This window comes from Dreissena polymorpha, chromosome 1 (assembly GCF_020536995.1).
Source record: "Dreissena polymorpha isolate Duluth1 chromosome 1, UMN_Dpol_1.0, whole genome shotgun sequence".
Taxonomy (NCBI): Eukaryota; Metazoa; Mollusca; class Bivalvia; order Myida; family Dreissenidae; genus Dreissena; species Dreissena polymorpha.
Window position 1 is genome coordinate 119,519,854 of NC_068355.1, and position 15,803 is coordinate 119,535,656.

Sequence of the window (15,803 nt, forward strand, 5' to 3'; positions counted from 1 at the left end):
GACTATGTGTAAAGTTCACACAATCATATCAGGGAAGATGATTTCCACCCAGACTGACTATGTGTAAAGTTCACACAATCTTATCAGGGAAGATGATTTCCACCCAGACTGACTATGTGTTAAGTTCACACAATCTTATCAGGGAAGATGGTTTCCACCCAGACTGACTATGTGTAAAGTTCAAACAATCTTATCAGAGAAGATGATTTCCACCCAGACTGACTATGTGTAAAGTTCACACAATCTTATCAGGGAAGATGATTTCCACCCAGACTGACTATGTGTTAAGTTCACACAATCTTATCAGGGAAGATGATTTCCACCCAGACTGACTATGTGTAAAGTTCACACAATCTTATCAGGGAAGATGATTTCCACCCAGACTGACTATGTGTAAAGTTCACACAATCTTATCAGGGAAGATGATTTCCACCCAGACTGACTATGTGTAAAGTTCACACAATCATATCAGGGAAGATGATTTCCAACCAGACTGACTATGTGTAAAGTTCACACAATCTTATCAGGGAAGATGATTTCCACCCAGACTGACTATGTGTTAAGTTCACACAATCTTATCAGGGAAGATGATTTCCACCCAGACTGACTATGTGTAAAGTTCAAACAATCTTATCAGGGAAGATGATTTCCACCCAGACTGACTATGTGTAAAGTTCACACAATCTTATCAGGGAAGATGATTTCCACCCAGACTGACTATGTGTAAAGTTCACACAATCTTATCAGGGAACATGATTTCCACCCAGACTGACTATGTGTAAAGTTCACACAATCTTATCAGGGAAGATGATTTCCACACAGACTGACTGTGTGTAAAGTTCACACAATCTTATCAGGGAAGATGATTTCCACCCAGACTGACTATGTGTAAAGTTCACACAATCTTATTACGGAAGATGATTTCCACCCAGACTGACTATGTGTAAAGTTCACACAATCTTATCAGGGAAGATGATTTCCACCCAGACTGACTATGTGTAAAGTTCACACAATCTTGTCAGGGAAGATGATTTCCACCCAGACTGACTATGTGTAAAGTTCACACAATCTTGTCAGGGAAGATGATTTCCACCCAGACTGACTATGTGTAAAGTTCACACAATCTTATCAGGGAAGATGATTTCCACCCAGACTGACTATGTGTAAAGTTCACACAATCTTATCAGGGAAGATGATTTCCACCCAGACTGACTATGTGTAAAGTTCACACAATCTTATCAGGGAAGATGATTTCCACCCAGACTGACTATGTGTAAAGTTCACACAATCTTATCAGGGAAGATGATTTCCACCCAGACTGACTATGTGTAAAGTTCACACAATCATATCAGGGAAGATGATTTCCACCCAGACTGACTATGTGTAAAGTTCACACAATCTTATCAGGGAAGATGATTTCCACCCAGACTGACTATGTGTTAAGTTCACACAATCTTATCAGGGAAGATGGTTTCCACCCAGACTGACTATGTGTAAAGTTCAAACAATCTTATCAGAGAAGATGATTTCCACCCAGACTGACTATGTGTAAAGTTCACACAATCTTATCAGGGAAGATGATTTCCACCCAGACTGACTATGTGTTAAGTTCACACAATCTTATCAGGGAAGATGATTTCCACCCAGACTGACTATGTGTAAAGTTCACACAATCTTTTCAGGGAACATGATTTCCACCCAGCCTGACTATGTGTAAAGTTCACACAATCTTATCAGGGAACATGATTTCCACCCAGACTTACTATGTGTAAAGTTCACACAATCTTTTCAGGGAACATGATTTCCACCCAGACTGACTATGTGTAAAGTTCACACAATCTTATCAGGGAAGATGATTTCCACCCAGACTGACTATGTGTAAAGTTCACACAATCTTATCAGGGAAGATGATTTCCACCCAGACTGACTATGTGTAAAGTTCACACAATCTTATTACGGAAGATGATTTCCACCCAGACTGACTATGTGTAAAGTTCACACAATCTTATCAGGGAAGATGATTTCCACCCAGACTGACTATGTGTAAAGTTCACACAATCTTATCAGGGAAGATGATTTCCACCCAGACTGACTATGTGTTAAGTTCACACAATCTGATCAGGGAAGATGATTACCACCCAGACTGACTTTGTGTAAAGTTCACACAATCTTATCAGGGAAGATGATTTCCACCCAGACTGACTATGTGTAAAGTTCACACAATCTTATCAGGGAAGATGATTTCCACCCAGACTGACTATGTGTAAAGTTCACACAATCTTATCAGGGAAGATGATTTCCACCCAGACTGACTATGTGTAAAGTTCACACAATCATATCAGGGAAGATGATTTCCAACCAGACTGACTATGTGTAAAGTTCACACAATCTTATCAGGGAAGATGATTTCCACCCAGACTGACTATGTGTTAAGTTCACACAATCTTATCAGGGAAGATGATTTCCACCCAGACTGACTATGTGTAAAGTTCAAACAATCTTATCAAGGAAGATGATTTCCACCCAGACTGACTATGTGTAAAGTTCACACAATCTTATCAGGGAAGATGATTTCCACCCAGACTGACTATGTGTAAAGTTCACACAATCTTATCAGGGAACATGATTTCCACCCAGACTGACTATGTGTAAAGTTCACACAATCTTATCAGGGAAGATGATTTCCACACAGACTGACTATGTGTAAAGTTCACACAATCTTATCAGGGAAGATGATTTCCACCCAGACTGACTATGTGTAAAGTTCACACAATCTTATTACGGAAGATGATTTCCACCCAGACTGACTATGTGTAAAGTTCACACAATCTTATCAGGGAAGATGATTTCCACCCAGACTGACTATGTGTAAAGTTCACACAATCTTGTCAGGGAAGATGATTTCCACCCAGACTGACTATGTGTAAAGTTCACACAATCTTATCAGGGAAGATGATTTCCACCCAGACTGACTATGTGTAAAGTTCACACAATCTTATCAGGGAAGATGATTTCCACCCAGACTGACTATGTGTAAAGTTCACACAATCTTATCAGGGAAGATGATTTCCACCCAGACTGACTATGTGTAAAGTTCACACAATCTTATCAGGGAAGATGATTTCCACCCAGACTGACTATGTGTAAAGTTCACACAATCATATCAGGGAAGATGATTTCCACCCAGACTGACTATGTGTAAAGTTCACACAATCTTATCAGGGAAGATGATTTCCACCCAGACTGACTATGTGTTAAGTTCACACAATCTTATCAGGGAAGATGGTTTCCACCCAGACTGACTATGTGTAAAGTTCAAACAATCTTATCAGAGAAGATGATTTCCACCCAGACTGACTATGTGTAAAGTTCACACAATCTTATCAGGGAAGATGATTTCCACCCAGACTGACTATGTGTTAAGTTCACACAATCTTATCAGGGAAGATGATTTCCACCCAGACTGACTATGTGTAAAGTTCACACAATCTTATCAGGGAAGATGATTTCCACCCAGACTGACTATGTGTAAAGTTCACACAATCTTATCAGGGAAGATGATTTCCACCCAGACTGACTATGTGTAAAGTTCACACAATCATATCAGGGAAGATGATTTCCAACCAGACTGACTATGTGTAAAGTTCACACAATCTTATCAGGGAAGATGATTTCCACCCAGACTGACTATGTGTTAAGTTCACACAATCTTATCAGGGAAGATGATTTCCACCCAGACTGACTATGTGTAAAGTTCAAACAATCTTATCAGGGAAGATGATTTCCACCCAGACTGACTATGTGTAAAGTTCACACAATCTTATCAGGGAAGATGATTTCCACCCAGACTGACTATGTGTAAAGTTCACACAATCTTATCAGGGAACATGATTTCCACCCAGACTGACTATGTGTAAAGTTCACACAATCTTATCAGGGAAGATGATTTCCACACAGACTGACTGTGTGTAAAGTTCACACAATCTTATCAGGGAAGATGATTTCCACCCAGACTGACTATGTGTAAAGTTCACACAATCTTATTACGGAAGATGATTTCCACCCAGACTGACTATGTGTAAAGTTCACACAATCTTATCAGGGAAGATGATTTCCACCCAGACTGACTATGTGTAAAGTTCACACAATCTTATCAGGGAAGATGATTTCCACCCAGACTGACTATGTGTAAAGTTCACACAATCTTATCAGGGAAGATGATTTCCACCCAGACTGACTATGTGTAAAGTTCACACAATCTTATCAGGGAAGATGATTTCCACCCAGACTGACTATGTGTAAAGTTCACACAATCATATCAGGGAAGATGATTTCCACCCAGACTGACTATGTGTAAAGTTCACACAATCTTATCAGGGAAGATGATTTCCACCCAGACTGACTGTGTGTAAAGTTCACACAATTTTATCAGGGAAGATGATTTCCACCCAGACTGACTATAAATTGGTTTAGAAAAGACTTTCTTTACACACCTAAACACCATAAGAGGTGAAAGTGACGCCCCTGATTTGCCTGTATGTAGGTAGATTGCGTGCCAGTTTGTTGTTGATTAGCAGGGAATGAAAAAAAACAAACAGGGAGCTTATTGTCTTAAAGTTGTTCCCATCCATGACCCTTACTGCATAAGGAGTGCCCTGCTTAGGGTTTGTTAAGTATATGTACAAATATTGAGTGTGTAAGCAAGACAAAGGCCATTTGGCTTATAAGTATGCCCCTATTTGGCCTGTCATCACTGCCTTGATTTTTAGGGTTTTTTTATAGTTAAGGACATTGAAAGGCCATGGTTTGGCCAAACATAGACTGATGGTCTTATCTAGGTAGGGATTAGCAGTTGAATAACAAACAAGAAAGTTGAAAAGGGATCAAGATTTACAGCTTTATTTACTTGAGAGACTTTTTTAATGCAACATGCACTTTGCAAAATTTCTATTTGCAAAAATCTCACTTTAACATTTTGAGTTAAAATTATAAATATGATAATTGGACAACATTTTGTGCTAGCTCACAATAAAATCATTTATCCATGATGATTGGAGGCTTTAGCACATGGGGTAGGTAGCCAATATGCCAATTGCGCAGCTGCACTCCTGAATATCTACGAGTCATTTTGTGTTTTCAAATAATTTTTATGTTTTCCTGATGTGATGTGAGAACCTACCTAAAATGATGGAATTGAAATACAATAACAATTATATCATGTTTAACCATTTTCACATACAAAAAAATTAAATCATACCTAACCCATGTGCTTAAGTGTCCAATCATCACAGATGAATTATTGTGTCGTGAGCTTGCACAGAAAGTAAAATAGTCAAATGATCACATGTACAATTTTAAATAAAAATATTAAGTCTTTGATGAGATGTTTGAGTTTGTAAGGTTTTGCCTTAGACAAGTCTCCTAGTGTACAATCTCATAATAATTTTAAACTAATTGTTGAACTGTTTCCATGCCTACCACCACTCAAGGGATAATGAAGAAGTAATCACTTAAATACAACAGAATGTTGACATTGTCCGAGAAGTGGCTTGAAATGTATCATACAACCATGCAGAATATGCACTCGTTTAAAACAGTCTGGCTAACAACTAGTACATCCCAATGTCAAACCTGAGTGACGTCAAATCCCGCAACAAGGTATTCGAGCCTAATCTGTACGGAGTGAACAGACTTGTAGAAGGAGCCGTCAAACACTGCGGGGCCGATCAGCGCCACCATCACCTGGTTCTACAACCACACGGAGATTGGAGTTATATGAGCCCTGTCCAGGGAAAATTGGGCTTATTTCATGTGCGTTAAGTGTCATCCCAGATTAGCCTTGCCGTCTGCAAACCCTAAACATTGATGACACTTTCCGCTCTTATGAAATTTTGTGTGTAAACTTAGTCTAAAAATCCAGTTTAGGCCGAAAGTGTCCTCAAAGGTAAGCCTGTGGGGACTGCACAGGGACAATACTTTATACACAAGCATTAAGCCCAGTTAAAAGGCTCATATATCCAACCATCAGAAAAATATTGTCTAAATAAGCCTTCATCATAAAAAGTTAGCTTCCTTTTATCATGATTGGGATGAATCTGTGAAGCATAATAATAATTTGCGGTCATTTGATGTGCAGCATTTTCTTCTGTCATTTTCTTTTGGTCCTCATCAAAACAAAGACATAGAAAAATTATTAACTTACGTGATAAATATAAAACCAGGTAAGCGTTAAATACAGATAAGCTTATTAGCTTCACACACAAATAAACGAATAATGTAATCTGCACTATAGACTATAGTATTCATCCAACAAGCTCAATAATGATGTGGCCACTGACACTACAAAATGTTGATTATACATACATTTATCACCACAATATCTATTTTGAGCCATTTTTTGCCATGGGACTTACCTACCTTACAAATGTACCGAAAATCATTGTTTTTGTTTACTTTAAGATTATTAAAAAATCTCTAGATAAAACTTCAATTTGTTCAAAAACAAAATTTTCTTAACAACAGTAAAAGATGTTAGAACAAGTTTAGGGAACACGAAACTTGTTTTCATATTTTTAGACATGTTTAAAAGTTTATTATTATTACAACACACTCCCTGAGTCAAATTACAACACACTCCCTGAGTCAAATTACAACACACTCCCTGAGTCAAATTACAACACACTCCCTGAGTCAAATTCCTCCTGGACTCGTATGGACACTTACAGAGTAGCCTTCAGACGAGGGGAGATCCTCTAGACGAGGTGTTACATCGTTCACAAGCCATCGATACTTCTCCAAGGAATCGGGATTAATGACCTTGAGGATGCTGCTGGTTCCCCAGACATTGCGATAGTGCTTAACTGTGTACAGATTCTGGACATAGCAACTCTCCAGGTCATTTCCTATACAGGGGAAAATATGGTGAAACATGAATACCTGGGATGAATCATCATGTTGAAACAAAACGATGGGATATAGTGTTGTTAAACATGCATGACAGGGATATATTGTCATTGAGAAACTTGAATACCTGGAATATACTGTCATGCTAGAGCAATTATTTATTATATTCAATTGAAAGTATTATTCACTTGTTGACAAGAGGACCATAAAATATTATATGTGCTTCGGTCAACGTGTTTTTCTCCCACTGAATATCAAATCCTATTCTATGGTTGTTTTGTAAATGATTGTTTTCTTATGTGACTTACTATATTATACCAGTAATAATTCACTGATATTATAAATGCTTTTTATTAAAAACAATTTCATATGCACCAAATATTATTTGTAACTTTGTAAATGGCTTTTTTAAATGATGTCAATTGATTTGTCTTGGCTGCATTTGAACAAATATTATTTCTTTTTTAGAAACACAAGCTTTTTTTAGCCTGGTGAATAAGATTTAATTATGCCCCCCTTCGAAGAAGAGGGGGTATATTGCTTTGCTCATGTCGGTCTGTCTGTCTGTCGGTCTGTCAGTCCGTCCACCAGGTGGTTGTCAGATGATAACTCAAGAATGCTTGGGCCTAGGATCATGAAACTTCATAGGTACATCAATCATGACTCGCAGATTTTGAGGTCACTATGTCAAAGGTCAAGGTCACAGTGACCCGAAATAGTAAAATGGTTTTTGGATGATAACTCAAGAATGCATACACGGCCAACAGGGCGAACTCTGAACAATATAACTGAAGCAACTGGTCTGTAATCCTAAATCTATAATTATCAGTCCAATGAAACATCATCCTTTGAGTAAAATAAAGTGGATCAGTAAAAATATTATCAGAATATGATTTTTTTTGTATATTTTGTATATAAAATATTGTGTTAATGTTTAATTTTGTTGATTAATATAAATATAAGCAGGACAGGGGAGGTAATACACTATTATATCATTCTTATATACAGGGGAAACAAATGCAATAAGTTTAAATTTCATGTTTAATGAATAGAGGATATCACCCCCCCCCCTAATTTTTGTTTAAACATCATCTAATAAATAACCACACCCCACATTAAACCACCTCTCAACCCCTACCCCCCTACCTCCCCACCCCCCTACCCCCACCCCCCCCCCCCAATTTGTTTTTAAACATCTAATACCCCCCTCTCACTCCCCCTACCCCCCCAACCCCCAATTTTTTTTTAAACAGCTAAGAAAGGACCCCACCCCACAGGAGACCCCCCTCTCACGCGCCCCGACCCCCCTACCCCCACCCACCAATGGTTTTTTAAACATCTTATAAATTACACCACCCCACATTATTACCCCCTCTCACCCCCAACCCCCCTACCCCCCACCCCCCCCCCCAAAAAAAAAAAAGATTTTTTTTTAAACATCTTAGAAAGTACCACATCCCACATTAGACCCCCCTCCCCCTACCCCCCCACCCCCCCCCCCCCCCCCCCCCCCCCCCCCCCAATTTTTTTTTAAACATCTTATAAATAACCACACCCCACATTATTACCCCTACCTCCCCCACCCCCACCCCCCTGACCCCCACCCTCCCCCCCATTTTTTTAAACATCTAATAAATTACCACACCCCACATTATACCCCCCTCACTCCCCCCTACCCCCCCTCCCGACCCCCCCCCCCCCCCCATTTTTTTTAAACATCTTATAATTACCACACCACCCATTTACCCCCCTCTCACCGCCCCACCCACCTACACTCCCTCCCACCCCCCACCCCCCCCCCCCCAATTTTTTTAAAAACTAATAATTACTCAACACCCTCCCGCACATTACAACACCCCCCTTAACCCCCACCCCCCCTAACCCCCCACCAAAAAATAATTTTTTTTAAAAACATCTAATAAATTACCACCCCACAGTTACCTTACCCCCTCTCACTCACCCCCTACCCCCACTCCTCAACCCCCCCACCACCCCCACCAATTTTTTTTTAAACTCTATAAATAACCCAACCACCCCCACATTAATTACCCCCTCTCACACCCCCTACTCCCCACCAACACCCCCCACCCCCCCCCACCCCCAATTTTTTTTTTAAGACATCTGTATAAATTACCACACCCACATTATATCCCCTCTACCACTCCCTACCTACCCCCCCCCCCCCCCACCCCCCTCCCATTTTTTTTAAACATATATATACCCCACACCCCACATTATTCCCCCCTCTCACCCCCCACCACCTCTCAAATTTTTTTTTTTTAAACATCTTATAAATTACCATACCCCACATTATATCCCCCTCTCACCCCCACCCCCCCCCCCCTTGATCATGACTGGCAGATGACCCCTATTGATTTTCAGGTCACTAAGTCAAAGGTCAAGGTCACAGTGACTCGAAATAGTACAATGGTTTCCGGATGATAACTTACATTAGGTCAAAGGTCAAGGTCACAGTGACAAAAAACGTATTCACACAATGGCTGCCACTACAACTGACAGCCCATATGGGGGGCATGCATGTTTTACAAACAGCCATTGTTTATATTAAATATGATTATAAATTGTGTGCCAATAACCTAGTTCTTGACCAATGGGAAACCATTTATTTATAGGTCATGAAACAAAAGCACTAAGGTACTTGGATTACATTTTACTGTGATGACATTACACAGAATTTGTACAAAGAACAATTACATGTATTACATGCGAGAAGGGTTCTTATGCCATGTGCGTCCAGTGGCAATCCCACATTTTGGTCAGTCACTCTGTTGCAGACTAAAGTCAAGCAAGCTTTCATGGTTTCATTAGCAGACATACTGGTCTTTAGGTACAATGGTTTGATTTAATTGGCATAAGATACATTTTGGCATGACCCAGCCCATATACAATGACCTCCTTATTCTTAAGACACTGCAAGCAAGCAATGTTTTGAGGAGGCTTCTGAGGTGTTGGAGTAACTGCTGTGGTGGAACTTGATTGGCACATAGAATTATACTGATCAGGTTAACACAGTGCTGTCAGTCTGGCAGTTATTCCAGTGACCAATAAATGTGAAAATATCTTTGTCCATTACAAGTATGCATATCAAACAGCATGCAGAAAGTGTACCGCTTATCAAGAAAAATATTCATATTTAAAAACTTACTTAAATATCTCAGTATCAGTTATCAAGAAAAATATTCATATTTAAAAACTTACTTAAATATCTCAGTATCGTTTCTTTATTTTCTTTTTCGAGGTGAAACCTGAAATTAAAATAAAGATTAAAATACAAAACCAAAAAACGTGTAGAAAGATGCAAACGATTTTACTAAACTTTAAACAAGAGCTGTGTTTGTCAGAAACACAATGCCCTCTACTGCGCCGCTTTGAAGCCATATATTTGACCTTTGACCTTGAAGAATGACCTTGACCTTTACCTTTGACCACTCAAAATGTGCAGCTCCATGAGATACACATGCATACCAAATATCAAGTTGCTATCTTCAATATTGCAAAAGTTATGACCAATGTTAAAGTTTGGGTTTAAGTTTTGGGACACACACATACATTGACAGACAGGCCCAAAACAATATACCCCCGATCATTCAATCAGGGGGGCGTAAAAAAATCCTTAAACAATTGTATACATATATAGTATTATTGTTATATGATGATATAAGGAAAAAAAATCAACAAAAGGACCAAAATAAACCATATCTCTCTTAAAAATAAACAAAGGAAATTGTTGTTAATTTATATATGTAGATATAGAAAAGTATCACAGAAAAATTATAATATCAATCACTACCTTTCTTGGTACATTCTGATTCTGCCACAGAAGCCTGGATAGGGGTTGTACGGCAATTCAGGCCGGCTGAGCAGAATGTTCAGAAGCTTTCGGAAAATTGTCTGCACTTCTGTCTTTTCTATGTATTCCTCAAATCGAGCCATGTTTGGGCTGTGAAAGTTTGCAGGAGGCCTGTACTGTTGCCTGGGCATAACTGCCGACATCTGTGGCAAACATGTGTACAATTGTTGGAAAATAATCTACAAATCAATCCGACATTCATTTGTTGACTAAAATGAGCAAATAAGATTAAATTGATGAATTGCAAAAAATAATATTACTTTAATAAACATCTTCATAGTTTGTCAGCAGATTATGTAAAGGTACATAACACATATAAATAGACACCTCAATAAAACAAGAATATCAGTGAAACTGTTGGATGCTCCCCGATGATGCGCTTTGTCAATCTATGTGTTAATAACCACCTAAAAAAATATATTATTAGCCTCGAGACCTTGACCTTGACCCCAATGACCTCAAACCTCATCAAAAGGTAGAATTCCATGCAAGGTACCTACATGCCAAATATGTCAGAGATCGGTAAAATATTGAAGGCACTATGAGAAACTGTAACAAAATTGTGACGGAAAAATCTATTTTTAGCCTCTGTGACCTTGACCCCAGTGACCTCAAACCTCATCAAAAGGTAGAGGTCAATGCAAGGTACCTACATGCCAAATATGTAAGAGAACGGTAAAATATTGAAGGCGCTATGAGAAACTGTAACAAAATTGTGACAGAAAAATCTATTATTAGCCTCGGTGACCTTGACCCCAGTGACTTCAAACCTCATCAAAAGTTAGAGGTCCATGAAAGGTACCTACATGCCAAATATGTAAGAGATCGGTTAAATATTGAAGGCGCTATGAGAAACTGTAACAAAATTGTGACGGAAAAATCTATTTTTAGCCTCTGTGACCTTGAACCTTAGTGACCTCTAACCTCATCAAAAGGTAGAGGTTTATGCAAGGTACCTACATGCCAAATATGTAAGAGAACGGTAAAATATTGAAGGCGCTATGAGAAACTGTAACAAAATTGTGACGGAAAATCTATTATTAGCCTCTGTGACCTTGACCCCAGTGACTTCAAACCTCATCAAAAGGTAGAGGTCCATGAAAGGTACCTACATGCCAAATATATAAGAGATCAGAAAAATATTGAAGGTGCTATGAGAAACTGTAACAAAATTGTGACGGAAAAATATATTATTAGCCTCAGTGGACCTTGACCCCAGTGACCTCAAACCTCATCAAAAGGTAGAGGTCCATGCAAGGTACCTACATGCCAAATATGTTGGAGATCGGTAAAATATTGAAGGCGCTATGAGAAACTGTACCATAAGTGTGACGGAAAAATCTATTTTTAGCCTCTATGACCTTGACCTTGACCCCAGTGACCTCAAACCTCATCAAAAGGTAGAGGTTCATGCAAGGTACCTACATGCCAAATATGTAAGAGAACGGTAAAATATTGAAGACGCTATGAGAAACTGTTACAAAATTGTGAAGGAAAAATCTATTATTAGCCTGGGTGACCTTGACCCTAGTGACCTCAAACCTCATCAAACTGTAGAGGTCCATGAAAGGTACCTACATGCCAAATATATAAGAGATCGGAAAAATATTGAAGGTGCTATGAGAAACTGTAGCAAACTTGTGACAGAAAAATCTATTATTAGCCTTGGTGACCTTCACCTTGACCTCAGTGACCTCAAACCTCATCAAAAAGTAGAGGTCCATGCAAGGTCCCTACAGGCCAAATATGTAAGAGAACGGTAAAATATTGAAGGCGCTAGTGAGAAACTAACAAAATTGTGACGGAAAAATCTATTATTAGCCTGGGTGACCTCGACCTTGACCCTAGTGAACTCAAACCTCATCAAACAGTAGAGGTCCATGAAAGGTACCTACATGCCAAATACATAAGAGATCAGAAAAATATTGAAGGTGCTATGAGAAACTGTAACAAAATTGTGACGGAAAAATCTATTATAAGACTCGATGACCTTGACCCCAGTGACCTCAAACCTTATTAAAAGGTAGAGGTCAATGCAAGGTACCTACAGGCCAAATATGTAACCGATCGGTAAAATATTGAAGGCGCTATGAGAAACTGTAACAAAAGTGTGACAGAAGGAAGGAAGTAAGGAACTTCAAACTGGCAACTACATGCTCCCCGAAAATTTTCGGGGAGCATAAAAAGTGTGTTTAGTTGCAGGCCTTTCAAATTGTACTAATACATTTATATAGAAATTTTATTTTATTTAGTTTGTTTGTTGTTGTTTTTAATTATAAAGTTGAAATATATGTATATTTGAACAAAACATAAACATTTTGGTTTTAAATGAGCGTAACATTGTAGGAAAAAGGAGAATTAAAAAAATCTCAAAAGTAAACATGTGTAAAGTTACCTGGGGTATATTATGTACAAAATATTAGGTTTGTAGCAAAATATATTTTTAGAAATATTATATTTAATAAACAAGAGGGCCTGAAAGGCCCAAAGTTGCTCACCTGAGATAAAAAGAAATGACCTGTTCTTTGCAGCCCAAAATATCAATGGAACAAATGTTCTAACCAAGTTTCATGAAGAATGAACAACAAATGGCCCCTTGGTGGCCATGTTTTTTTAACAGACCTGAACCATTTTTTAACTCTTCCAAGATATGTCCAAATTCATGAATGTGTCTTCTAGACTGTTCACATGTTTTCACTATATACATATAAAGAAAACTGCCCCACTCCCTGGCGGCCATGTTTTTTCACTGATCACGACCATTTTCAAACTCGTCCGAGACATCCACATAACTAGTGTTTTGACAAAATTTCATTATGATTAGGCACAAAATGTGACTTCTAGAGTGTTCACAAGCTTTTTTACCATATAAATACATGGAAAAAGACCCCCCCCCTGGCGGCCATGTTTTTTTACCAATCCAAACCATTTTCAAACTCAACTTTCGTATCCAGGTGTGGTAGTGCGGTCTCCTTCGCTTACGCAAATGAACCGGTCACAGGACGGTTACGAGTTATGTTACTTTGTGAGCACTTATGTAATGCCGAAATATTTATTTGATGAACGTTTATTTCCGGTCAGGATGACACCACTGACTGGTTGTAATTCAATTAACTAAAGGCGTCCAGCCAGAGACGCCTGAATACACTCAAAGAATTTATTTATAAGTGAAAACCAAAGCAGCTTTAACAAAAATAACTTACTTTTATTCCAAGAACTCGGAAAATGAAGAACAATGACAGAGAATTAAGAACAGGTACGAGCCAAGTCTAAGGAATCTAAGTATCGTTAAAAAAAATGAACAACATACAGCAAATACCTTAATGAATTTAAAAAGAAGTTCACAATCTGTCAAAAAACTGATATAAATATTAGTTACTGTAAGTCTAGAAAGTGCTTCAAAAAGTCTAGTTTACAAAATAGGTCTAACTTAATCTTAAGAACAATCTTTATGGAGATTATGAAACTTCAGTGAAACAAATGTAAAAATAAGAAGAATTTACTAAAGTTTTTGAAATAAAATAGAGTCTTTCTAATTTAGAATATACCAAATAAAAATAATCTAAATTATAAAAATAATTCAGAAAATAATGCCAAAATGTCTTGATGCTGGTGTTAAAATAATTTAGAGTTTAATTATTTCAAAATTCCAACCTTTTTCAAGAGCTGTTACCTTTTCAAGAAAGCATCAAGAGGTGATTAAATCAGCCAAAACAGCTTATTTTATACAGTTCAGAAGAGATCACTGGCAGAGTAGTATATTTTTCATCAGAAAAGTCCATTTATCAATGATCAATATCTTCCCAAATTCCAGAGCAGAACTAAAAATAGATTACTGAACCAGGTTAAACAAGGGAGATAAATACTGCAAAATCATGTACATGTTGTCTTTCTTTCAGCTTTCTCTTAGTTGATAGGCTTATTATAAGTGCTAATGGCTAAAACAGTTATGTTAATTATGAAAATTCTGTGTTATGAAAAATTGCATAATACAGTTAATGTTACATAAAAATGACATAATAAAACCAAACTTTACTACAGTAGACTCTCTGTAAATCGGACTGTCTGGGGACCGGCCTGATCGTCCGGTTTTCAGAGAGTTCCGGCTTACTAAGAGTAGACATATTGCCGAAATATACATTGAGTACAAAATCATATAAGAATAAAACAATGCATATACATTAACATGTACCATGTGATAACTGTACTCATGTGATGTTTATGTTTAAAGTATTCTTCAAACAAGAAATGTGTTTGTCAGAAACACTATGTCCCCTTCTGTGCCGCTTTGACTTAGTATTTGACCTTTGACCTTGAAGGATGACCTTGACCTTGACCTTTCACCACTCAAAATGTGCAGCTCCATGAGATACATATGCATGCCAAATATCAAGTTGCTATCTTCAATATTGCAAAAGTTATTGCAAATGTTAAAGTTGGCGCAAACCAACAGACCAACCAACCAACAGACAGGGCAAAAACAATATGTCCCCCACTATAGTGGTGGGGGATATAAAAATGTGTTTTTATTCGATTTAAAGCAAAAAAACATTCCATACTGAATTGTTTTTATTAATCCCTAAGTGAGCGTGGTGCTTTATACATGTACGTTCATGTACATGCTTACCTGATATTTGTCATATAGGCGAGTGAGTCGTGTTCGAGCTCGCTATAAATAGCACTGAATTAATTAAGTTTTATTTGTTACAAATAGGAAGCGCCAAACATCATAGACAATTTTGACGAATTACAACACAAATATGATTGTTGTGGACACACGATTTATTATTCAAGGCATAACACATTTAACAAAACATACACACACACACACAAAACTCAGCAAGTCTTGTCACAACCATTTAAGCGTTTAAAATGGCTATAAGATCTTTTCAACTACCCGAGAAGATCACAAAAAAGTGATCGTCGCAACGGCATGCATTAATTTTGTAATTAAACTGTTTATCATAAGCTTAATAAAGCGATCGCGTCAATCACTTTTTGGTGTCCCGCACATCTATAATAGACATTC

General features: G+C 38.0%; 1 protein-coding gene across 4 annotated transcripts in view; it reads right to left on the reverse strand.

Annotated features, from left to right (window-relative positions):
* Positions 1 to 15,803, reverse strand: part of LOC127846943 (uncharacterized) — a 115,597-nt gene that overhangs the window by 92,608 nt on the left and 7,186 nt on the right. For 2 of the 4 annotated variants that reach the window (XR_008033748.1, XM_052378381.1), the window contains exons 3-6: positions 10,715 to 10,917; positions 10,123 to 10,169; positions 6,724 to 6,902; positions 5,632 to 5,748 (exon numbers count right to left, since the gene is read on the reverse strand). Coding sequence is in view for 2 of the 4 variants with exons in the window: in XM_052378381.1 (XP_052234341.1) it covers positions 5,632 to 5,748; positions 6,724 to 6,902; positions 10,123 to 10,169; positions 10,715 to 10,917 (546 nt within the window). In the remaining 2 variants the exon portion in view is untranslated. Of the gene's footprint in view, positions 1 to 5,631; positions 5,749 to 6,723; positions 6,903 to 10,069; positions 10,085 to 10,122; positions 10,170 to 10,714; positions 10,918 to 15,803 lie in introns of those variants that run through there. The other 2 variants (XM_052378429.1, XM_052378421.1) reach the window with 2 other exon arrangements.